The 23,818-nt window shown below is 36.5% G+C and overlaps 1 protein-coding gene across 1 annotated transcript in view; it reads left to right on the plus strand.

Annotated features, from left to right (window-relative positions):
- MARCHF5 (membrane associated ring-CH-type finger 5) overlaps positions 1–23,818 on the plus strand; it is a 42,899-nt gene that overhangs the window by 12,717 nt on the left and 6,364 nt on the right. Inside the window, exon 2 of the mRNA XM_069460211.1 lies at positions 552–754. Within this exon, the coding sequence (XP_069316312.1) occupies positions 552–754 (203 nt within the window). The remainder of the gene's footprint in view (positions 1–551; positions 755–23,818) is intronic.

Consider the following 23,818-nt stretch of genomic DNA (forward strand, 5'->3'; position numbering starts at 1 on the left):
AGACAAGGACAAACAAAAAAAGAAGAAACTCCTCTGCTGGGAACATACTGGTTGTTTTCTCTTCTTAGTTGTTTTTGTTTTGGGGTTTTTTTTGAGACAATGTGTCGCTTTGTCGCCCTGGCTAGAGTGAGTGCCGTGGCGTCAGCCTAGCTCACAGCAACCTCAAACTCCTGGGCTTAAGCGATCCTACTGCCTCAGCCTCCCAAGTAGCTGGGACTACAGGCATGCGCCACCATGCCCGGCTAATTTTTTCTATATATATTTTAGTTGGCCAGATAATTTCTTTCTATTTTTTTAGTAGAGATGGGGTCTTGCTCTTGCTCAGGCTGGTCTCGAACTCCCGACCTCAAGCAATCCACCCGCCTCGGCCTCCCAGAGTGCTGGGATTACAGGCGTGAGCCACCGCGCCCCGGCCTCTTCTTAGTTTTTTAATGTAGGACAGAAGTTCTGCAATGTAACATAGTAGGCTCATCCCATGCAGTGAGAGTTACAATGTTGAGGTGGCTGGGGTCCTAAAGATAAATGTCATCATTTTCTTGTTTAATTTACAGAAGTTGCTGGGTGTGTTTTGCCACTGATGAAGATGATAGAACAGCTGAATGGGTGAGACCATGCAGATGCAGAGGATCTACAAAATGGGTTCACCAGGCTTGTCTACAACGCTGGGTGGATGAAAAACAAAGAGGAAACAGTACAGCCAGAGTGGCATGTCCTCAGTGCAATGCTGAATACTTAATAGTTTTTCCAAAGTTGGGTAAGAATATCTTTAAAAACAACATAGATATATTTGATGTTACTACACATAACTCTGATCGCAAGTTTATTTTAGATGATCCATCTCTTTGCTTTTTTGTGAATTTCTATATTCCCTTTCTGTTTCCTTTCTAAATGTCAGAGATGTATTTGTTTTGCTAACAGTTTATGATATCCTTAATATATCCCCAAATTTATCCATTTGTCTGTGTATTAATTTTCCATTTGAGAAGAGGAAGAACTTGCATATCTAACTGTATATAATCAAATAACAAAGCTATAATGAAAAGCTGATTTGAGCTTAATTCTCTAGAGACAGTTAATGTAGGAGAAAGAAAGCAGTAGTGTGTTCTTTCTAATACTTTTTAATTCTTCTGTTAAAGAATAAAAGGGAAATTAAAGATTTAATAAGATACACAGTTAAATTTGTCTTTGGAATCCAGTTTATCTGGTTGTCTTTCATGAAAACTGCCATTTCTTTTCTGGGAATTGGCAGGCAAAGAATAACCAAAGATCTTTGAAAATGAGGCAAAGTATAGCAGTTTACTTAAAAGAAGCTATTCCATTATGTCTTTCATCACATTGATAATCTGGTTCATAGCCATACGTTTATGAACCAGTGTCATTCTCTTTGGTGTTTGTGCTATGCCAGTTGTTAAACATTTTTAATATCACCCATAGCTATAACCAAGAGGAAAGCAGTTTGGATTCTGGGAAGTTCAGAGGAAAGAATAACTTTGGGTGGAGTGGGATTCAGGGGAAAATTGAAAATAAATTGGAATAATTATTATATATTTTTTTATAGTTGCTGTACATACTGAAATCAGACCCATATTTTTTCAAATGAGACAACATAAATGCAGATAATAAAGTGTTTTTCTAATGCAAGAAAATTAATAATAAAGACAATTTCCATGGTTGTCCATTTTTCTCTATTATGATGCATAGGAAGAAATGATAGCTTCCTATGAAAGGAAAGTAGTGTAGTAGAGAAAGTAGTTTTCTCAAATATTTGAAATTTGTGGACCACAGGATGGGTCTTCGTGCACACCACTGATTTTAGATAAAGTAAACATGGAATAATCCAATTTTTTTTTTTTTTTTTTTTTTTTTTTTTGGTGAGACAGAGTCTCGCTCTGTTGCCCAGTCTATAGTGAGTGCCGTGGCGTCAGCCTAGCTCACAGCAACCTCAAACTCCTGGGCTCAAGGAATCCTACTGCCTCAGCCTCCTGAGTAGCTGGGACTACAGGCGTGCCGCCACCATGCCCGGCTAATTTTTGTATATATTTTTAGTTGTCCAGCTAATTTCCTTCTATTTTTAGTAGAGACAGGGTCTCGCTCTTACTCAGGCTGGTCTCGAACTCTCTGAGCTCAAATGATCCACCTGCCTTGGCCTCCCAGAGTGCTAGGATTATAGGCGTGAGCCACTGCACCCGGCCCAATATGTTTTTATAGTGAGATCAAAGCAGTATTTTTAAATACCTTAACCATCAGGAAAAGCCATTATTGCTGCAGTCTTTCGATACCTTGACATGTGGCTCACTAGGGTCAAAGTTAAGGTTTCCTTTTTTTCCCCCCTCCCTCTCCTTCCCACTCCCCTCCATGGTTTCTTATTTAACTGGTTTCTTTTCCTACTCTTTAGTTTTACTAAATTAGATAATCCCACCTTTCAATTATAGATTGTTGGTAAGAGCAACAAGTATATGGTGATTCTGGTAGACATTTTAGATATTCAGATGGATAGAAACCAGAATTATTGCAAGAATTATCACTGAAAACTACATGCAAGTTGACAAATGTATGGCACTCAACAGGAAAGTTGAATATTTCAGTTTGGGAGATGGCAATTTTTAGATCTGTCCTTTTGATTGAATTCGGTTCTAGAGATATGTTTTCAGGTTTAGTGCAGTAATTGAATGTGGTTTTGAGTATATCTAATAGTAAGACATTGATTTCTTTCCATAACAAAGAAAATGCCTAATTGTTGGGGAAAAGTCATATTATTTGGTTAAGCCATTTGTATCATGATTTGGTCTTCATATTTTATCCTTAAGAATTGTTATTTCATCCTCAAATGATAGTTTCAGACTATTCACTATACTGTATGTCATAGAGATATGTCATTGAATTAGACACTTAAAATCATAGAAATATTTTCCTGATATTAGTCATGAAAAAAAATTACATCCTTCATTTGAAGTAGTCTTTGTTGCAATCTTTCCTCTTGACAAGATAGAGAAGAAGGTGAATCTGTATTTGTAGCTTTTTTCTTGACATAACATACTAAAGATACCTGCTCAAGGGCCACAGTTTGAATTATATTCACAATGTTCCTTGCACTCTTTAACAGTGACTCAAGAATTAAGGGTGTGTTGTCAAATGCCAACTGTTGTCTGCAAATAAAGACGTATTAATTGGCTTTCAGGTGGTGGACTCTTCCTTGCTGCACACATAGCTAGTGCTCTGACCATACTGATCATAGTTCACCTTTTCAAGTCATGGTTCAAAAATAATTATTGCTTAAAAGAGAATCCCTTCTCCTTAGCATGTTTTCATTGATAATCAGAATTAAAAGTTGCCCGTATTTCTTGATTTATATATTACACATATGTATGCTGAGAGTTGGTTCATGGTGTGTATACTAGTGGTTTCATGCAGCCATAAAACAATACTTAAGGGTGTATATCTGTGACAGTAATTGTTCTTCCTCACTATAACACTGCGATCCCCAGCCCCCCAACCCCCCAGGAGGCAGACTGGTCAGTGGCCTACTGGGGACCAGGCCGCTGGGCAGTAGGCAGGAAGCGAGTGAGGTTTCATCTGTGTTTGCAGCTACTCCGTATTGCTTGCATCACTGTATGGGATCCACCTCCTGTCAAATCAGCGGTGGCATTGGAGTCTCATAGGAGCAGGAACCTTACTGTGGACTGTGCGTGCATATGCAGGGGATGTATTCTCCTTGGCAGAGTCTGGTGCCTGATGATCTGGGGTGGAGCTGGGGTGGTGGTGCTGCTGCTGGGGAGCTGCTGCAAGTGCAGGTTCTTATTGGCACAGAGGTCTGACTGCACAATGAATGTGGTGCAGTTGGGTCATCCCGGGACCATCCTCCCCTCCCCACCTCTGGTCCGTGGTCTTTGGAAGGATTGTCTTCAATGAAGCCCATCCTCAGTGCCAAAAACGTTGAGGACTGCTGGATAACATGCATCATATATAATGTCCAGTATTGTCATCTGATATGATTTTGCCAGTAGATTGTTTTCTGTCTGAGCATATTTGTCATTAATTTTGCAGTGACAGTAGTTACACCTGTTTTGTTAAAGAAGTTGAAGTACCTTTGACTCTAGTTTTGATCTTTTAATGCCAGAATTCATAATGAAGGTTTTGATTGATTTACTGTAGTGGTTGAAAATGATATGAACTTTAGTGGCTTCTTGTCCTTAACAAGGGTGTCTCGTAGTACAGACTACTCACTCCTAATTCACTGGTCACAGCCCATTCTAAGATGAGATGATCTTACTATAAGATCAGACTATTGGCCGGGCGTGGTGGCTCACGCCTGTAATCCTAGCACTCTGGGAGGCCGAGGTGGGCGGATCGTTTGAGCTCAGAAGTTTGAGACCAGCCTGAGCAAGAGCGAGACCCCATCTCTACTAAAAATAGAAAGAAATTATATGGACAGCTAAAAATATATATAGAAAAAAAACTAGCCGGGCATGGTGGTGCATGCCTGTAATCCCAGCTACTCGGGAGGCTGAGACAGGAGGATCACTTGAGCTCAGGAGTTTGAGGTTGCTGTGAGCTAGGCTAAGGCCACGGCACTCACTCTAGCCTGGGCAACAGAGTGAGACTCTGTCTCAAAAAAAAAAAAAAAAAAAAGATCAGACTATTATTATTTACTGCATTCTGAGTTAAATGTATTTTTCACATTTACTCTTCACTGAACACTTTTGAGCCATTGATCCAGTTTCTAAATTTGGGATGTAACACAATATGATGGTGACAAAGTATGTATTTACCCAATGTAAACAGCTCATGATGTGAAAGTATGTAAGCTGAAACCATCTTCTCTTAACTGTCCTTGTAGAGCTTGGGTGACCCTTGGAATGTTACAGCAACTAAGAACCTAAAATAATTTCTATTGAAATCATAATCTTATCAAATTTGTGCGATGTTTGTGATCAAAACTTTTGTCACTTTTTCCTCAAACTCTGTAGACCAATTAATAGATTGCCAGGAACCACCATTGGTCCCCATGTGACACTTGATAAACACTGGCTAAAAGAAATAAAAGACACAAGATGCAGAAAGGAAAAGATGATGGTTAATATTCTGTGGGGTGATCTCTGTGCAGCAAGGTTTGTGTTTTGTTTTGTTTTGAAGTTTCCATGTGGATTTAGCCTTAGTTTGTCTGGCCTGCTGGCCAATTCTGCATCTTTTCTGGTACTTAGTCATGGCAGGAATGGAGAGATGGTGTTAAGTGTATGTTTTTCATTGTTAATAAGGAACTTATTGTACTCCATTATGAAAAACTTAGAGGATTCATCAGACATTCATCCTGCTCATTGCCACCCATCTTAGGGTCTGCTTTTTCTTTTTTTTTCTAGTGAGTTAGGCCAGTTGTAGTAGGTATGCACCTACTTAAAAGTCATGCTGCTCAAAGTGTGATTTGAGGACCAGCAACATTGGCATCATCTGGGAGCCATTAGGAATGAAGAACACCACCCCCTCACCCCTCACTCCCCCTTTTACTGAATTGAAATCTTCCTTTTTAACAAGATCATCAGATAATTTCTATGCACATTAAATTTAAGAAGCATTGCTTTAAAACATGAAGGAGGCTGGGTACAGTGGCTGGTGCCTGTAATCCTAGCATTGTGGGAAGCCAAGGCTGGAGGATCAATTGAGGGCAAGAGTTAGAGACAAGCCTGAGCAAGAGGGAGATCCCATCTCTACTAAAAATAGAAAAATTAGCCAGGCATAGTGGCATGCCCTTGTAGTCCCAGCTACTAGGGAGGCTGAGGCAGGAGATCGCTTGAGCTCAGGAGTTTGAGGTTGCAGTGAGCTATGATGACACCACTGCACTCCAGACTGGGCAACAGAGTAAGACTCTGTTTCAAAAAGAAATGAAGGGAATACCAGCTGAAAAGATTTTGTCTTCCATTAAAAATAAATCATGTCCATAAAGTTTGAGACCTGATAGTAACTGTGTTCAGCTAAGCAATAGAATTCAGAGGAGAGTATCTCAAAGTAGAGATCTTGACTCACAAGGATAGAAGAGACTAATTCACATTACATTTCTTTCTTTAATTTCTTTCAGTGATGTTTTGTAGTTTTCAGCGAACAGACCTTATACTTTTGTTAAATTTATTCCTAAATATTCCATTATTTTGATCCTATAAGTGGAATTGTTTTCTTAATTTTATTTTCAAATTATTTATTGTAAGTATATTGAATTCGGGTGGAGGTTTTTTTTGGGGGGGGGTTGTTTGTTTGTTTGTTTTTGGAGACAGAGTGTCACTCTGTCAGCCTGGGTAGACTGTAGTGGTGTCATCGTAGTTCACTGCAACCTCAAATTCCTGGTCTCGGGCTATCCTCCTGCCTTGGGCTATCCTCCTGCCTCAGCTTCTTGTGTAGCTGGGACTGTAGGCTGGCTAATTTTTCTGTTTTTAGTAGAGCCAGGGTCTCATTCTTGCTCAGGCTGGTCTCCAAGTCCTGAGCTCAAACAGTCCTCCCACCTCAGCCTCCCAGAGTGCTAGGATTACAGGCGTGAGCCACTGCACCTGGTGATTTTTGTAACTTCACCTTGTATCCTGAGACCTTGCTGAACTTGTTTAATAGTTTTTTAGTGGCTTCCTTAGCATTTTCTATATACAAGATCATGCCATGTTTGAATAGAGATAGTTTCCAATCTGAAAGCTTTTTTTTCATTTTCTTGCCTAATTGCCCTGGCTATAACTTCTAGTACAGTATTAAATAGAAGTGATGAAAACAGACCTCCATGACTTGATCTTAGGGGGAAATCATCCAGTCTTTTCACCACTAAGTACATACATTGTATAATCATGTTTCAGTCAGTGATGGACTGCATATAGGATGGTGGCCCCCTAAGATTATAATAGAGCTGAAAATTTCCTATTGCCTAGTGACGTTGTAGCTGTGATAACATCATAGTGTATGCATTATTTACATTTGTGGTGATGCTGGTGTAAACAGACTTACTGTGCTGCCAGTCATATAAAAGTGTAGCACAAACAATTATGTACAGTACATAATACTTGACAATAAAAGACTGTTACTTGTTTATATATTTACTATACTATACATTTTATCATTATCTTAGAGTATACTTATATAAAAATTTTTTTTGACTATAAAACCCCCTCAGGTAGGTCCTTCAGGTGTTCCAGCAGAAGGCATTTTTACCATAGGAGATGACAGCTCCATGTGTGTTAATGCCCCTGAAGGCCTTCCAGTGGTACAAGATGAGGAGGTGAAGGACAGTGATATTGATGATACTGACCTTGTGTAGGCCTAGGCTAATGTGTGTGTTTGTGTCTTAGTTTTTAACCAAAAAGTTTAAGAAATGAAAAAGAAAAATTTTTTTAATAGAAAAAGTTTATAGAGTAAGGATAGAAAGAAAAATATTTTTGGACAGCTGTATAATGTCTTTGTGTTTAAAACTAAGTGTTATTACAAAAGAGTCAAAAAGTTAAATGTAAAAGTTTATAAAGTAAAAAAGTTACAGCAAGCTAAGTTTAATTTATTATTGAAAAAAGGAAAAAAATACAAATTTAGCATAACCTAAGTATACTGTGTTTTTAAAGTCTACAGTAGTGTACAGTAATGTCCCGGGCCTTCACATTCACTCACTGACTTACCCAGAGCAACTTCCAGTCCTGCAAGCTCCATGGTAAGTGCCCTATACAAGTATACCATTTTTTATCTTTTATACCATATTTGTACTGTAACTTTCCTAAGTTTAGATATACAAGTATTAATACTTACAATGATGTTATCATTACCTACAGTATTTAGTACAGTATACTGTATAGGTTTGTAGGCTAGGAGCAATAGGCTATACCATGTAGCCTAATGTAGTAGGCTATCTAGGTTTGTGTAAGTATACTCTATGATGGTTCTACAACTACAAAATCACCTAATGATACATGTCTCAGAATGGATCCCCATCATTGAGCAATGCATGAATATATGGGTTTCCTGTTTGTTTGTTTTGAGATGGGGTTCTCTATATCACCCAGTCTGGTCTTGAACTCCTGGCCTCAAGCAATCTGCATGAGTGTATGTTACCTGAGTTTTTCAGAAACAGCCTTTATCAGGTTGAGGATGTTCCCATCTAGTCCTGGTTTGTTAAATACTTTTATCATGAAAAGGTGTTGGATTTTGTCAAATGCTTTTTCTGCGTCTGTTGATAGGATCATGGGGTTTTTGTTCTTTATCCTATTAATGTGGTATATTACGTTGTTTGATTTTCGTATGTTAGACCAACCTTGCATTCCTGGGATAAATTCCACTTGCTCATGATATTTAATCTTTTAGATTTTCTTTGCACGTTGAGGACATTTGTGTCCAGCAGCATCTAAAAAAGATTAGACTTTTATGTCTATATCCATGGATATTTATAGTTTTTTGTGATATCTTTTGTTTTGGTACTGGAATAATACTGGCTCATAGGATAAATTGGGAAGTGATCTCTCATTGGTTTTTAAAGAGTTTGTGAAGAATTAGTGTTAATTCTTAATTTTTTTTTCTTTTTTCTTCTTTTTTTTTTTTTTTTTTTCCCAAAACCAGTGTACAACAGGATAGTGTTAATTCTTTAGATGTTTGGGAGCAGTGACACCATTTGATCCTGGGCTTTTCTACATGGGAAGTTTTTTGATAACTAATTCTATCTCATTACTTGGTATAGCTCTATTCATATTGTCTGTTTCTTCTTGAGTTGGTTTTGGGAGTTTGTGTCTTTCTAAGAATTTGTCCCTTTCGTCTATATTATCTAATCTATTGGCGTACATTCATAGTATTTTTTATCATTTTTATTTCTGTAAGACTGATAGTCATATCCCTTCTTTCTTTTGTGATTTTAGTCATTTAAATCTTCTCTCTTTTTTTCCTTGGTCGCTTTAGTTAAAATATATCACTTCTGTTGACTTTCTGCTCCCCCTAACTCCAAGAATGAATCAGTGAACTTTTGTTTTCACTGATTTTTTTTTTTCTATTTTTCCATTCTCTATCTCATTTTTTTCCACTCTAGTCTTTATTATTTCCTTCCTTCTGCTTGGTTTGAGTTTAGTTTGCTCTTCTTTTTCTAGTTTGTTAAGGTAGAAGCTTAGGTTATCAATTTGAGATCTTTCTTTTTTTGTTATTTTTAAATAGACTTTACTTTTTAGAGAATTTTGGGGTTCTTAACAAAATTGAATAAAAAGCACAGTTTTCACATACCACCCTGTCTACACACAGGCACAGCTTTCCCTACTGTCAACATCTTGCACCAGAGTGATACATTTGTTACACTTAGTGAACTTACATTGACACATTATCACCACCCATCATGTCCATAGCTTACATTAGGATTTAATCTTGGTGTTGTACATTCTATGAATTTTGACAAATGTATAATGACATGTGTCCACCATTGTATCATGCAGAATAGTTTCACTGCCCTAAAAATCCTTTGTTCTCCACCTGTTTATTCCTCCCTCCCCCAGCCCTTCTACCACTCTTCTTTTTCTGTCGCCATAGTTTTTTCCTTTTCCAAAATGTCATATGGTTGGAATCACACAGTATGTAGTGTTTTCAGTTTGGCTTCTTTCATTTAGTAATATGCATTTAAGTTATCCATGTTTTTTCATGGTTTCATAGCTCATTTTAGCACTGTGAATAAATAATATTCCATTGTCTAGGTGTACCACAGTTTATCCATTTATCTACAGATTAGTTGCTTCCAAGTTTTGGCTATTATGAATAAAGCTGCTGTAAACATCCACATATAGGGTTTTGTGTGGGCATAAGTTTTCAACTCATTGGGTAGATACCAAGGAGCATGATTGCTGGATTGTATGATAAGAGTATGTTCAGTTTTGTAAGAAACCTCAAAACTATCTTCCAAAGTGGCTGTGCCATTTACCATTTTGCATTCCCACCAACAATGAATGAGAGTTACTGTTGCTTCACATCTTTGGCAGCTTTTGGTGTTGCCAGTGTTTTGGATTTTGGCCATTCTCATAGATGTGTAGTAGCACATCATTGTTGTTTTATGATTTCCTAATTACATACGATGTTGAGTATCTTTTTATTTGCCATCTGTATATCTTCTTTGGTGAAGTGTCCAAGTCTTTTGCTCATTTTTTAAATCAACTTGCCTGTTTTCTTTTTCTTTCTTTTTTTTTTTTTTTTAGACAGAGTCTCGTTCTGTTGCCCGGGCTAGAGTGAGTGCCTTGGCGTCAGCCTACCTTACAGCAACCTCAAACTCCTGGGCTTAAGCGATCCTACTGCCTCAGCCTCCCGAGTAGCTGGGACTACAGGCATGCACCACCATGCCCAGCTAGTTTTTTCTATATATATTTTTAGTTGGCCAGATAATTTCCTTCTATTTTTAGTAGAGACGGGGTCTTGCTCTTGCTCAGGCTGGTCTCGAACTCCTGACCTTGAGCGATCCACCCGCCTCGGCCTCCCAGAGTGCTAGGATTACAGGCGTGAGCCACCCCGCCCGGCCAACTTGCTTGTTTTCTTATTTTTGACTTTTAATAGTTCTTTGGATATTTTAGATAACAATCCATTATCAGATATGTCTTTTGCAAATTTTTTCCTCTAGTCTATAGCTTGTCTTCTCATTCTCTGGGTCTGTCTGTCTTTTTTAATGTAGTCATTTACAGCTATAAATTTTTCCTCTAAGCATTGCTTTAGCTGCATCTCATAAGTTTCGGTGTGTTTTCATTTATCTTAAAATATTTTTCTAATTTCTCTTGTGACTTCTTTGACCTGTAGATTATTTAGGAGTATGGTGTTAATTTTCACATATTTGTGAATTTCTCAAATGTCCTTCTGTTGATGATTTCTAATTTCATGTCATCGTGACCAGAGAACATACTTTGTCTGATTTTTTTAAATATATTAAGATTTGTTTTATAGCCTTAACATATGGTTTATCCTGTGAACAATATGTATTCTGCTGTTGAGTGGAACATTTTATAAATACCTAGTTTGCTCTAGTATCTTCAAGTGTTCTATTTCTTTGTTGATCTTTTACCTATCCATTACTGAAGGTGAGGTATGGAAGTCTCCAACTATTGTTGAATTGCTTATTTCTCTAGTTCTTTTTTTGCTTCATTTATTCTGAGGGCTGTTAGGTGCATATATGTTTATAATTGTTAAGTCTTCCTAATGATTATTCCTTTTACCGTGATAAAATATCATTTGTTTCTAGTAGTAATTTTTATCTTAAAGTCTATTTTGACTGATATTAGGAGAGCCACTTCAGCTCTCTTATATCTTAATAGATTAGTAGTAAATTCTTAGATTGCTTTCAACTTAATATATATTTTTTCAGAGACAAGGTCTCACTGTGTTACCCAGGCTGGAGTGCAGTGGCAGCTCACTGCAGCCTCAGACTCCAGGGCTGAGGTGGAGTGATCCTCCCATGTTAGCCTCCCAAGTAGTTATGGGCATGTTCCACCACACCTGGCTTGTTTGCTTATTTATTTATTATTTATTTTTTTTTATTTTTTGTAGAGATGGGGTCTCATTGTATTGACCAGACTGCTCTTGAACTCCTGGTCTCAAGTGATCCTCTCGCCTTGGCCTCCCAAAGTGCTGGAATTACAGGCATGATTAGGCCTGTACAGACTTAGGCCACCACGCTTGGCCTAAGTTAAAATTTTACTACAGTTTTGTTCTTATTTCTTTATTTTATTGTTGTTCTCATAACTAAACATTAATTAAAACTTCTTGTGTAGAAGTTTACTAATAACCATCCTCAAAAAATGGTTGTCAAATGTTAAGTGGACTGTAAAGCTTAGAAGGGAAAGATACTCATGGGGATGAATAATTGGACCAATTCCTAGGAGAAACCTTTCTAGAGAATCTAGGAAATTAATAGTTATAATTTTATTTTATTTTGTTTTATAATATTATTAATAATATTAACAGTGATATCAATAGCTAGCATTTGCTAATAGGTCCCCACTATCTGCCAAACACTATGTTGGTCACTTTGCCTATGTTTTATTTAAACCTCTCAAAACTCTACATAGTAGATATTGTCCTCATTTTATAGATAAGAAACAGACTCAGCAAATTTATTTAATGGAAGTCCATGGGCTTCCAGCAAGTAAGTGAAGGAGCCAGAATTTTAAATTGCTGAATTTGTTACTATCACTCAGTGAGTCAGCTATCAGGCTACATATGAATAAAAAGTAGTTTCAAGTACTTTAAGAACTAATAGGGATAATGTGAATTTGAACTATTAATAATTTGAGATAGTGTCAGTAAATTACACAATATGATGAATAAGTGACAGAGATTTTTCTATGAGTTGGTGCTACTAGGATTAAAAGAGAAGTATAGCCAAGAAGCAAAATGATTACTAGGTGCTTGTATTACCAAATGGTTTATTCTCTTTCCTTTCTCTTGATATTTGCTCTGCTAGAAATGGAAAAGAAAAGCAAATATATGAAAGAAAAGATACAACTACAGTATCTCATAAGCAATTTTTTCCCCAACTCTTTTAATGTTTAAGTTTACTTTATATATTTTCCCCCCAGGTAATACATTCACATGGTCAAAAATTCAAAGATACTGGATTCAGTAGGCTATTCAATGAATTTTTTTTTTTTTTTTTTTTTTTTTGAGCCAGAGTCCCATTCTGTCACCCTGGCTAGAGTGCCGTGGCATCAGCCTAGCTCACAGCAACCTCAAACTCCTGGGCTCAAGCAATCCTTCTGCCTCAGCCTCCCAAGTAGCTGGTACTACAGGCATGTGCCACCATGCCTGGCTAATTTTTTCTATATGTTTTTAGTTGTCCAGCTAATTTCTTTGTATTTTTTAGTAGAGACGGGGTCTTGTTCTTGCTCAGGCTGGTCTCGAACTCCTGAGCTCAAACGATCCACCAGCCTCGGCCTCCCAGAGTGCTAGGATTATAGGCATGAGCCACCGCGCCCAGCCTATTCAGTGAACATTCTTTCTACCATGTCCACCAGCCACAGCGCCAAGTAAAATCATATATAATAATATAAACATGATAATAAAGAATAGACATAATGTAGCTACATGAGCTTTATTTTACTTATCTCCTTACTTGGTTATAAATTATAACCACTATTATAAATTTCTAATATTTCATTCCAGGGTATTTCTCTTTTTCTTCTCTCTCTATCTCTTTCTCTCTTCTCCCCTCCCTCCTTCCCTGCACATACACAAAATCTACAGAGTTAAGGGAATAAACAAGGGATAGGGAAATACCCAGGGATTGGCAACCTGGAAAACCATTACCATTCCTAGGCCTGAACTACAAGGGAAGAGAGCTGTTAACAAGAACCGTAGCAGAGGGAGAGGGGCTGCTTAACAGAACTGGTGGTCTTACACAGAGAAATGCAAACTTCCTGCAGTGAGGGAAACAGGGAAAAAACTCCCTTAACACTTTTACTACCCTCTGATTTTCTGGCCTCTCCTCTCATTTGAACACATCAGAAGCTAGAGGACAAGGCTGCCTGGAAGATGTAATTTGTTTGGTTAGCCATCCAATACACAAAGCAGGGTGGGGAAGGATATGGAGTAGACCTGGAGAAGCAAACAGAATGCACGGCACAATTAGGTTATATGTTGATATATTCTAGCATACCATAGACCCTATTCTGTATTTTTTTTTTCTTAGCAATATATTGTAGATACCATTTCCTATTAGTATATAAAGAGCTTTTTTGATCAGCTACGTAGTATTCCATTACATAGATGCATGGTTATTTATATAACTGGTTTCCTGTTGATGGGCATATAGACTCTTCCCAATTTTTAACTATTACAAACAGTGCTCTCATAAAAAACTTTGTGTGAAATACTTTTATGCACATGTACAAATATATCTGTAAGATAAGCGACTAGAAATGGAATTGCTGGGTTAAAGGTATATGCATTTATAACATAATAGATATCATAAAATTGGCTTCTGCAGAGATTATACCTATTTAATCTCCCAACAGCGTATTGGAGTGCCTGCTTTCCCATTGCCTTTGCCAACATGCTGCTATCAATATACAGAACTAATTATATCTGCTGCCTTAGCATTGATCAAAGCACAGCAGAATGCTCACTCAGGTATTTTTTTCTCTTTTATTATGAAATATTTCATTTGTGGAAAAGGCATATATCATAACTACATATAAGGAATAAAGACTAATAAGCCATCACCCATTTATCTTCTACTCACATTTAGAAATAAAATATCCTGGTGAGTTGAACCTTTTATCATTAAGTAGTGACTACTTTATCTATATTAATGTATTTTTGTCTGAAACTCATGTATACTAATATAGACATGAAAATAAAGAATAGACATGATAACGTAGCAACACCAGCTTTATTTTATTTTTTATTATTTTATTTTATTTAGAGGTGGGTTCTCACTATGTTGCCTATGCTGGCCTCAAACTCCTGGGCTCAATCCTCCCACCTCAGCCTGCTGAGTAGCTGAGACTACAGGCACGTGCCATGGACCACCTCCAGCTTTTTTTTTAAATCAACTTTTTATTTTAGAACAATTTTTGATTTATAGAAAAATAGTACAGAGAGTTCCCATATATCCTACATCCAATTTCCTCTGTTATTAACATCTTATATTAGTATGGTGCATTTGTTAAAATTAATGAACCAGTATCAATACATTATTAACTAAAGTCCATACCTCGTTCAAATGTTTCCTAGTTTTTACCTAATGTCTTTTTTCTGTTCCAGGATACCATCCAAGATATCACATTACATTTAGTCATGTCTCCTTACATTCCTCTTGGCTGTTTCTCAGACTTTCCTTGCTTTTGCTGACCTTGTCAATTTTGAGGAGTATTGGTCAGGTATTTTGTAGAATGTCTCTCAATTGGGATTAGTCTGATGTTTTTCTCATTATCTGTTGGGGTTATGAGTTTTGATGAGGAAGACCACAGAGGTAAAGTGTCATTTTCATCACATCATATTAGAGGTACATACTATCTACATGACTTATCCTGATGATGTTGATCTTGATCATTTAGCTGACTTAGTATTTGCCAAGTTTCTACACTGTAGTGTTGCTTTATTTTGCCATTTTATACCAGCTTTTTTGATGATATTGCATGTGTCCTATTTATCTCTTCTTTTTATTTTTAATTCTTTTGGGTTCTTTTTTACATTTATTGTGATGCTGATATAGTTCAGTTGTTACCACAAAATTTTGTACATTCTATTTATCCTACATTTTCCTTTTTTTTTTTTCCTTTTCATTACTATCTTTTGGATTGAAATGTTTTCTCCTCTGATACTATATTTTCCCCTATACTAGTTTTTAAGTTTTATGCTCTATTTTTTTACCTAAGTGGTTATCCTTGAAAAGCCTTAGCTTTTCTATCTCTTCAGATATTGCTTCTGCCCCATTCTTTTCATTCTCATCTTCTAGAACTCTGACTAGAGTTATATTAGACTTTTGTTTTCATTATAGAATTTCCCATTTTCTGGGTTTTGTTATTGCTCAGACCCCACAAGTACTTGCCTGTTTAATATGGTGCTCTGTCCCCTGCATTTCTTGTAAACTCATGTTTAGACCTTGTCAGTGAGGTTACTGTATGATTTTTGTTTGCAAGAATATTTCATAAATGGTTCTGTGTGCTTCTTATTGTGTCACAACATGAGGTACTTAATGTGCAGTTGTCTTTTAATGGTAAGACTGATCAGTGAGTACAGGTGTTATCAGCCTGGTACATCCCATAAAGTTTTGGGTTTTTTTGTTTTTGTTTTTTTTTTTTAACACAGAAAGCCTCACCCCCCAGCCCACCCCACCCCACCCGGGGGAACCAGTTTCTTTGGGGGTTTTTTGTTGTTGTTGTTGTTGTTGTTGTTTTTGTTTTGTTTTTTGAGCCAGAGTTGCTATTGCCCTGAGTAGAATCCAGTGGTGTCATCATCGCTCACAGCAACCTCAAACTCCTGGGCTAAAGCCATCTTCCTGCCTCAGCCTCCCTGAGTAGCTGGGACTACCGGCATGCACCACCATACCTGGCTAATTTTTCCATTTTTAGTAGAGACGGGGACTCGTTTTTACTCAGGCTGGTCTCGAACTCCTGAGCTCAAGTGATCCTCCCACCTTGGCCTCCCAGAGTGCTAGGATTATAGGTGTAAGCCACCGTACCTGGCCATGAAGTTTCATATCTGCTTCCACCTAAATGATTTTAGCAGAGATTGATAATTTATCATTCATTGCCTATAAAGCCATTATTTCATTGGTTAATACAAAACAATGATATTCTAATTCTTTCTGCATTTTTTGGCTTAGAATATTTGTGTAAAGATGAATCAAGAAGAGATTGCTGAATCAAAGGGGGCATTACACATAGGATTTTGCTAAATATTGCCAAATTCCCCTCCACAGGTGCTGTAAAATTTGTATATCCACCTACACTGTATGAGCATGCCTATTTCCTCATGCTTTGTCAATAGAATGTGTTCACAAACTAAGATTTTAGCCAGTCTGTTAGGTAAGAAAAGATACCTCGTTGTGTTGTAATATACATTTCTTTATGAGTGCAGTGGTTAAACCATTTTAAAGGAAGAATACTGTAAATTGAAAAGGGGTACTATAAAGTAAGTATTAAATATATTTTCCCCAAAGTTAAAAGAAATTTTTTTAAGCCTTCAATTTTATGGGGATTTTACATTTTTGATTGATATATTCTAAGCAATCAGTTACACCATAAAAATAGTCTGTGGTGTTTGTCCTCTACCCACATGGCCTTCTGTTACTCACAGGAATTCAATTTGTTTCTTTTCTGCCTGCTCTCATAAAATATATTGTTGGCTTATTTCACTACCTAAAAACCAAATATAGACTTAAGAATTCAAGAACTCTCTTCATACTAAGAGTTTCTAGTAATACTTACACTTAGCCTTTAGAAAGATGTTTCTTTATAGTTCACTTTGTATCTAAGTTCCTATGTGTGAGCAAAATGAAGAAAATCTGAAAATTTAAATACTGTTCTGTAGTGATTTAGTCTTTGAATACTCTTTATTGTCAAAGTTTTATAACTAGAGGACTCATTAGATCTTCTTTAGCCCTCATTTGTATACCTTCTTATGAGGCAAATGACTAGGATACCTTCAAATTAAGAGTTTTGCATGTTTACTGCTGAATCATATCTGGTCTTGCTCTCTAAGATTTAAAAGTAGATTAGTTTTAAGAAATATCTTTCAGCAGTGTGAGGCTTTCTGGGTGTACACTATATATGAATACAAGTAGCTAAATTATAGGTTCAAAACATAACTACAGAATCTTTTTTAAAGGGTGAGAGGATATAATTTCTATTTACAGAATCTCCATTCTCTAAGTCTGGTGTCTTCTTTCTCCCTTTTCATTCCCAAATTTCTTGCCTCCATGAACTCCTCCCTCTGTTCCTTGTCTCAGATCTTTAAGGAAAAGAGCATCTTTCTTTATTTCTTACTGAAGATTTCCTGAAATAGTCTTGTTTTTATTTCAGAGCCACCATATGCCATAAGTTTTTTCTCAGACATCTCTTGCCTTTGATTATACCTTCTACCCCAGAGAAGAAATAATAGCTGACATAGATTGTTACTACATAACTATTGGACTAAGAGCTTCATAAGCATTATCTTATTTTCACAGAAAGTCTGACATAGATAATACCCTCATTGTACAGATGCAGAAATTGAGGCCTAGAGATGGTACTTTGTCCAAATTCACACAGCAGAGCCTACTTAATCCTTACCTACCCATTAATGTTTCCTACTAATGAGCCTAATATACAAGCTTCTCATAGAAGGGGAAAAAGAAAATTAAATGGTAATATCAGGTTGACTTCCTCAGTTTTATAGTTACCTGAATTTATAACTTTTTTGTTATTATCTAAAATACAGTTTTTCTTAATAAAAATAATTCTGATCATAGAAAATTTGAAAAATACAGGTATGTTTAAAGAGGGAAACAGACAACGTGTCATAGTTACCTGGCATATATGTAGTATGTGCACTATGCTGTTAGCTGTTTTTAATTACAAATTAATGATGATTAATCGTGGTTATTTTATCACACCAAGATTTTTTTTTTTTTTTTTTTCCTTCGAACAGTCTTTCACTTCCAGTTAGAAGGCATTCCTTGTTTGGTTTTGCCTTGATTCACTGTATACTTTTTGCTCTCCACTTAGAATTGGCCTTCCTTTTCACATCGGATACTTCAAGTTTAGGTCAAGATTCATTTATTTAAAAAAACAAAAAACCAAAACAAATAGCAATTTTTAAAAATGCTTTGTATCCTTAACCCCTCTATAATCTTTGCCTAAAATTTTCATACTATTTATCTGTATAGTTTATACCATATTATCATATATCTGTTAATTTTGCCTTAAAGTTTTTCAGTTGTTTAATAATATATGTCACTAACTAGATTGTAGACTCCTTGGAGGCAGCAGCTAGTATGTTAAATATTATTTACATTTATTTTAATACATAGTAAAATGCCATGTGTACAGTAGGTACTTGGTGCATACTTAGTAGTTGACCTTTATAGCTCACAAGTATGCTATAGGCTATTCTGAGGATAAATTAAATCTTTCCCTTCACACACACTGTGTAATCATAAAGAACTACTATGGTAAGCTTTAATTATTAATCATGGTAATGTGGTATATAGATAAATAGATATGACACTCATCTGCTTTGACCCTGGATCTTTTATTCTTCAGGGTTGTTTGGGGTTTTTTGGTGGGCTTTTTCCCCCCAATATATTATTAGTTTAGTTATCTAAAAATTGGAACATATCTCTTGCTTTCTCTTTATAATCTAATGATTAACTTTTTGTTATTAAACAAAGTAGCTTACAGCCTGAGTTTGCAGAATGTTTGTTTTTACATAACAATAGTAAAATCTCAACCTATAAGCAGAGTAGTCAAAGATGAAACTTACATAAGCTTCTCTGAGGCTCTTAGACCTAGCCTCCAAAGTGTAGTGTTTAAAACAGTGACGAATGCTGGAGAAAGAGTTAAAAAAAACTCTTTACTATCCTATTGGAATTCCCACATGCTTTTAACTTTTAATTGATTTGGTTGTCATGGTATTATTTCACATCTTCAATAAAATCCACATTTATTGACTTGGGACCATATAATTAATATTTTCTTGTTTTTTAAAAAGTCCATTTTAACAAGAGATTGAGTCAAATACTTGCCACAGAGTGCTGCGGCTAGGTCCTATACTATTATATTCCAGTGCCCTGTAGAACAAGTCAAAGTGCCCCAATTCTGCCAAGTACCATGTGCTGAGATAGCTGTGGCCTAGAGGGTCCTTGAGAGTGATGCCAATCATCATTAAAAAGCATTTTTTAAAGCACCTATCTGTACATGGTTCTATCCTAGGCACTGTACAAAACGAGTTAAACAGACATGGTCCCTGCCCCCTGGGAGTTTTCAGTCTAAGATGATGCTGACATGGACAGACATAAAGGATATTGAGACAACTGAACAAACATTGAACAAGAACATAAAGTACTAACATTATGCACAAGCAAAGGGGTAAGTGCATTTTGTGGGGTAGTATATAAAGGAAGCCTCATGGGACATGGACAGGGTGGGGTAGAAAAATTAGTCAACCTCTATCAAGTTAGGCTAGTTTGTGCTGAAAAGTCAGTTTTGTATATAGACTTAATCAAAGTAGGGACATAGAGTACAACAAAAAGACTTGGAGCAAGGAGAGAAGTTTGAAACCATATTGTTGGACTCTCAATGGCCTCAAAAATCTGCACTTCTTGATGGCTCTGAAAGTGAGATTGGTGTTTTAACTTCAGGAAGTTGGCATTTGAATTGGGTCTAGATCAAAACCAGTTCGATGCAAAGCAAAAACAAACAAAAAAACCCCTGAAACTTGAGTGGCTTCTGCAAGCAATCTATTTTGCTTGTTAAGTCTCCTTTATAAACCACTGGCCACACAACAAAAACCTTGGAGTTCAGGGAAATTATTATCTTCTCAGGAACTTATTCCAGGTTGTCTTGTGAAGCACCTATATATGCTCATTAAATCATGTTAGAAACTTTAGCATTCTGGCAAAATATAGAAATTAGGTTTCTCGGGCTGGGTGCAGTGGCTCATGCCTGTAATCCTAGCTTTCTGGGAGGCCAAGGTGGGCAGATAGCTGCAGCTCAGGGTTTAGACACCAGCCTAAGCACAGTGAGACTCCGTCCCTATAAAAAAAAAAAAAAAGAAAAAAATTATGTTTCTCAAGAATTGGTCATAGGTGTTTTGAGGATACCATTCTATCCGAGAGAAAGGTCCTGGGAGTTCTGGGTATTATTATGAACAATGCCAGCAGATGCTGAACATTAAGTATAACCTATCTACTTTTCACTGATTGATTTCTTTACTCCAAGGTGTACCTTTAACAACCGTGCACACATAGACTTGAATTTGAATCACAGCAGCAGCAAAAATCTACTTTTGCAGTGCCTACCTGATAAAACTGGTTACTTCTTTTTCGGTAGACACAGACTTATGTGTTTTCCCAGTACTTCTCAACTCACTTTTTGATGTCACTCAAATCGGAAATGTGAAAACTTTACCCAAAACATTAGGGTATAGTTGTTCTCTTTTTAAGAGCCTCTTTATTATACAAAAGAATTCACAATAGGCTTCCTGTTAATTGTAAGTTTCCCTATGCCCTTTAAGTTAATAGGTTTTTAAAACTTACATTTATACAAAGGTTCTTCAATTGCCATCCATTGTGGAAATACACTACTATTGAAAATGTAAGTGGTTAGGCCCACTGAGGCCTTAAAAATTCAGTAATACCTTTTTAAAAATCAAAGCTTTTTTATGCCCTTACATATTTAACTTACGGAGTACATTTATTCATACTTCTACTTCTCCATCAGAATTGAAGTTTTCAAAGGCTAGGGTTTTACCTTTTCCCACTTCCTGTAACTCTTTCTGCTGTAATCTGACAATAAGAAGAATCTAGTGACTGTTTTCCTAAGATTATGACCCCAAGTCATAAGATAGTAGCACTTAAGCTTCCTAATAGGAAGGGTATGATTTAGGGACTGTCATCCAGAGGATTTCGGGGATTGGTTTTACTTACCAAATAGCTTGCTTAGATAATCCATTAGCTGTCAGAAATACCTCCCCTGGATGGCAGTTTATTATTCTAATCATATGCTTAAAACTAGGCATTTATCTTTCCTTTTGAATATTAAGCTAATGTTGGACTAGTCTATGTGGAAGAGCCTTGAGAGATTTAGGCAAAGTAAACTTAAGACAAAAACCAAGATAGAATTTTGTCAGAAAAACTGGGATTAGGTGCTAGAAAATGCAGCATGTGTCTTCATTTTATCTGGCACATCTTTTAGATATAACACAAGGGATGAGTAGAAAATTTCCAAAAGAGGAAGTATGAAGTTTTTTTTCTTATACAAAGGAATTCACACCCAATGATTCAGGAAGAAAATTGAGAGCTCATTATGTTAGAACCTTCTGAGATCTTCCAAGGAAAAACAATTCAAACATCTGTAAATTGTCAGTATTCATGATAAATAAAAATAGTAGTAATGGGTTACATTTTAGGAATTATGTTTTCATCCAAATATTTGATTTTTTGTTTTTGTTTTTTTTTTAGGAATTGTATTGCATCACTCCATTGGTAGATAGTTCCAAGTACTAGAGAATTCAGTTCAGCAAATGCTTGCTTGAGAGTCATAGGAACTTGGGATACATCAGTGATCAAAACAAAAAGATCATTTTCCTTTTGGAGCTTGTGTTCTAATACAGGAATCAGCAAACCTTTTCTGTACAGAACCAGGTAGTAAATATTTTAGACTTTGCATGTGGCCATGTTCCAATAAAACTTTATTTACAAAAATAGGGGACTGGCTGAATTTGGACTACAGGCAATAGTTTCCCAACCCATATTCTAGTAAGTGGAAACAGAACTAATAAGTAAATTAGAGTATGTTAGGTAATAAGTGCTTTGAGAAAAGAAAAATAGCACAAAGTAATCACATAGGGAATATAATAGAGGTAGAGGCTGGCAGTGTGGGCCTCATTGAGGTCGAGAAGAAGAGGAAGAACCAGCAAAGGAGACTGAAAAATGAGTCGTAAGATAGAAAACCCAGAGATATTCTGGAGATGCAATGGAGAACTGTATACTGGGGAGAAAATGAGATCATCTGTGTCAGTTGTTGCTGACAGGCCAAATAAGAGGAAGACTGAGATTAGACCATAGGACTTAGTTATATGGAAGTTGTTAGTGACCTTGATAAGCAGTTTTGGTGGAGTGAGTTCAAGAGAGAATTAAAGGAGAGAGAGAAAATTTTTCTGAGGAATTTTGTTGCAAAGAGAACAAAGAAATGAAGTAGTGGGGCTGGGCACAATGGCTCATGCCTGTAATCCTAGCACTTTGGGAAGCCAAGGCGGGAGGATCACTCCCAGGAGTGATCATGTAGCCCAAGAGTTCAAGATCAGCCTGAGCAACATAGCAAGACTCTGTCTCCACAAAAAATTTTTAAAATTAGCCAGACATGGTAGCCTGTGCCTGTACTTTCAGCTACTTGGGAGGCTGAAGCAGGAGGATCACTTGAGCCCAGGAGTTCAAGATTACAGTAAGCTATGATCATACCACTGTTACAGAATGAGACCTGACTCAAAATAAATAAATAAATGTAGTGGGCCAAGAAGGATCAGGAAAAGAGTTTGTTTTAAAATAGAAGAAATAATAGCGTGTTTCTTGGTTGGAAGTAAAAAGAGTAGGGAAAAAATCATGCAGGAGAATGGGAGAGAATTATTAGAGTTGTGGTCCTGAGTTGGTAAGAAGATAGGATCTAGCATACAGCTGAAGGGATTGACTTCAGATAGGTGGAATATTCGTGGATGGGTACATGTGCTGGAGAGAATCTATAGATTGTTCTCTTATGGCATCAATTAAAGAATTATCAATAGAGAATATGAAAGTTGAAGTACTGAGGTTATATATACCTGTGGTCTTTACCTTGTAGTACCAGCATTTGAGGGATCTTTGGTGACTCACTAAGATGGCTTTTATTGTGCCTTCTGAGGGAGTTATAAACTTAATCCAGCAAATTTATGTGTTTTGAGAATTAAACCACATATTCTGAGATTAAGTAATGATGCATATAGTGCCTGTGGCATAGCACTTGCTATCGTGTAGATACTCAAGAAATGCTAACTATTGTTAGAGGATGTAGAGTCAGTGTGTACTAAATTAGGCTTACTTTATCTCTGACCCCAAAAAATACCTTATCAGAGTTTTAAATGTCACGTAAGTTAGAGCTTGACAATAATAAGTAAATAGGCTACAATTAAATCTCAGGTCCGTTGACATCTCCCCTGATGTTCTCTCTACTTCACAACATAGTCTCTCTTTATACAGTAACTAGTGATATTACTGGCTTCAGTGATCAGCATCTTGATCAGGGGCTGCATAGACGGATGCTTCGTTCTTTTATGTTTAATTATTTTATCAGATTGCTGTGTTAATTTCTTTGTACAATGAAAATAAACTGTTTTTGTGTACAGCATCCTCCTTTAGATTGTAAGCCCTCAAAAGGTAGGTAAAAACTGTTATACATTTCTAAGAAAATACCTCATGTAATAGTTTGTGTGTGGAGAGCATCCAAAAACTACGATGATTACTAAATCAGAGTCTTCATATTCCTTTGGTTAAACTTAGATGTTCAGTTCTTCAGCCTTGCTTTAAATCAGGCTTAAAACCCCTCCACACTTCTGGAAAATTCTGGAGCTAAATTATGTTGAACTTAGTGGCAGTTAGTAGAATACCTCCAAATGTAGCTATTACAAATAA

This window comes from Eulemur rufifrons, chromosome 28 (assembly GCF_041146395.1).
Source record: "Eulemur rufifrons isolate Redbay chromosome 28, OSU_ERuf_1, whole genome shotgun sequence".
Taxonomy (NCBI): domain Eukaryota; kingdom Metazoa; phylum Chordata; class Mammalia; order Primates; family Lemuridae; genus Eulemur; species Eulemur rufifrons.